The following is a 2,113-nucleotide window of genomic DNA, read 5'->3' on the forward strand; positions in this document are numbered from 1 at the left end:
GACTGCTGCAGCAGGTGCAGGAGCTGCTGCAGCAGATGCGGGAGCTGCTGCAGCAGATGCAGGAGCTGCTGCAGCAGATGCAGGAGCTGCAACAGATATAGCAGCTGCTGAAGCAGATGCAGCAGCAGCAGCTGCTGCTGCAGATTCAGCAGATGCAGTAGCGGGAGCACATGCTGCAACGAAAGCAGCAGATGCAGGACCTGCATCATCAACTACAACAGCAGCAGCAGGAGCAGCAGCAGGAGATGTCGCTGCTGCACCAGATGTAGGGTTTACTTGTGCTGGTTCGCATGCAAGCTGCTGCAGCAGCTGCTGCTGCTTTGCTGCTGCTGAGAGCTCAGGGGGGCGGCTGATGGATGTGGTTGTCTCTGCCCCCTCCATAGCCGCGGAGTGTCTCGCCTTTGGGGGCCTTCCTGTTGGTTGTGACGACACACAGACGGGTGCGTTGTGCTGTCTCCTGTCTCCTCTTTCTGTCTCCTTTTGTCTCCTTCTGTCTCTCTGCTGTCTCCTGTCTCCTCTCTCCGTCTCCTCTCTCTGTCTCCTTCTGTCTCTCTGCTGTCTCCTGTCTCCTCTCTCTGTCTCCTTTTGTCCCCTTCTCTCTCTCTGCTGTCTCAGTTTGTCCCTCTGCTGTCTCCGTCTGTCTCTCTTATGTCTCTCTTCCTTCTCCTTCGGTCTCTCCGCTGTCTTTTCCTGTCTCCTTTTGTCTCTTTCTTTATTGTTTCTGTCTCCGTCTGTATTTCTGCCTCTTTTCTGTCTCTTTCTGTGTCTGTCTCCTTCTTCCTTTTCTCTGTCTCCGTTTGTCTTTCTGTCTCTTTTATCTCTCTTGTCTTTGTCTGTCTCCTTCTTCCTCTTTGCTGTCGCCTTCTGTCTTTGTCCGGCTCCATCTATCTCTATCTGTCTCCTTCTGTCCCTGCTGTCTGCGTTGTGCTGCCAGCTGTCTCCTTCTGTCTGCGTTTGTCTCCTTTTGTTTCTTTCTGTCTCCTGCTGTCTCTGCCTCTGTTTGCCCCCTGTCTGGGTCTGTTTTTCCTTGTCTCTTTTTGTAGTACCGCCCCGTCGTTTCCTCTCTCTTTTGTCTCCTTTTGTCTCACGCTGTCTCCACTTGTCTCCACGTGTCTCAATTTTCTCCTTTTGTCTGTCTCTGTTGTCTCCTTTTGTCTCTCTCTTTCTCTTGTCTCACTTTGTCTCTTCTTGTCTACCCATGGTTGTCCTCTTCCCTTCGTTTTTCTATGCGGGTTTTCTGCCCAGAAGAATGCATACACCTCCTCCTTCTCAGAATCTCTTTTGCTGCTGCTGTTGCTGTTGCTGCTGTTGCTGTTGCTGCTGCTGTTTTGGCTGCTCTTGCTGTTGCTGCTGCTGCCTTTGCTGCTGCTGCTGCTGCAGGCCTTCTCATACAAACCACTCCCTTTGGCGCCCGTGTCGTGCGCGGCGTCCCCCTAATGAGCCGCCACCAACTCCACCGTGTTGCTCCAGCACCCGAGCGGCCGGTTGCTGCAGCAGAAGGCAGAGGAGCTGCTGCTGCTGCTGCTGCTGCTGCTGCTGCTTGCAGCACCAGTGGCTCCAACGGCACACGAAGGGCTGGGAGCAGCAACAGCAACAGCATCAACAACAGCAGCAACGGCAGCAGCAGTGGTGGCAGCAGCGCTCAATCAGCAGCAGCAGACGGCTCATCGCTATACGCACCCTTCACCCCTCCATCTGCAACTGCTGCTGCTGCTGCTGCTGCTGCTGCTGCTGGGCTTATGCCTGCCTCTGTGCGGCCATCACGGCCTTCTGTCTCCCCTGAGTTGTGGCGACCTTCTGCCAGCGGTGAGGCAGCAACAGCAGCAGCAGCAGCAACAGCAGCAGCAGCAGCAGCAGCAGCCGAAGGTGTGGGGACCCAAAGGAGACACGCTGTGCTGCAGCAGGACCAAGAGGAGGACCCCGTGCCCTGGCAGAGCGTTGACCTTTTCGCGTGGAGTCTCCTTGATGAGAATGGTAGGCATTCTGTTGCTGCTGTTGCTGCTGCTGCTGTTGCTGCTGCTGCTGTTGCTGCTGCTGTTGTTACTGCTATTGTTGTTGTTTCTGTTGCTTTTGTTGATGGCGCTGCTGCTCTGGGGGGTTGCGTGTCTTCTTC

The 2,113-nt window shown here is 55.1% G+C and overlaps 1 protein-coding gene across 1 annotated transcript in view; it reads left to right on the top strand.

Moving 5' to 3' along the window:
- Nucleotides 1-2,113, top strand: part of EMH_0023810 (SET domain-containing protein, putative) — a gene marked incomplete at both ends in the record, with an annotated part of 12,370 nt that overhangs the window by 7,502 nt on the left and 2,755 nt on the right. The window contains 3 exons of the mRNA XM_013502202.1: nucleotides 21-284; nucleotides 342-440; nucleotides 1,381-1,974. Coding sequence (XP_013357656.1) covers nucleotides 21-284; nucleotides 342-440; nucleotides 1,381-1,974 — 957 coding nt within the window. The remainder of the gene's footprint in view (nucleotides 1-20; nucleotides 285-341; nucleotides 441-1,380; nucleotides 1,975-2,113) is intronic.

The sequence above is a fragment of the Eimeria mitis genome, genomic scaffold, assembly GCF_000499745.2.
Source record: "Eimeria mitis Houghton genomic scaffold, Emh_scaff851, whole genome shotgun sequence".
NCBI lineage: Eukaryota > Apicomplexa > Conoidasida > Eucoccidiorida > Eimeriidae > Eimeria > Eimeria mitis.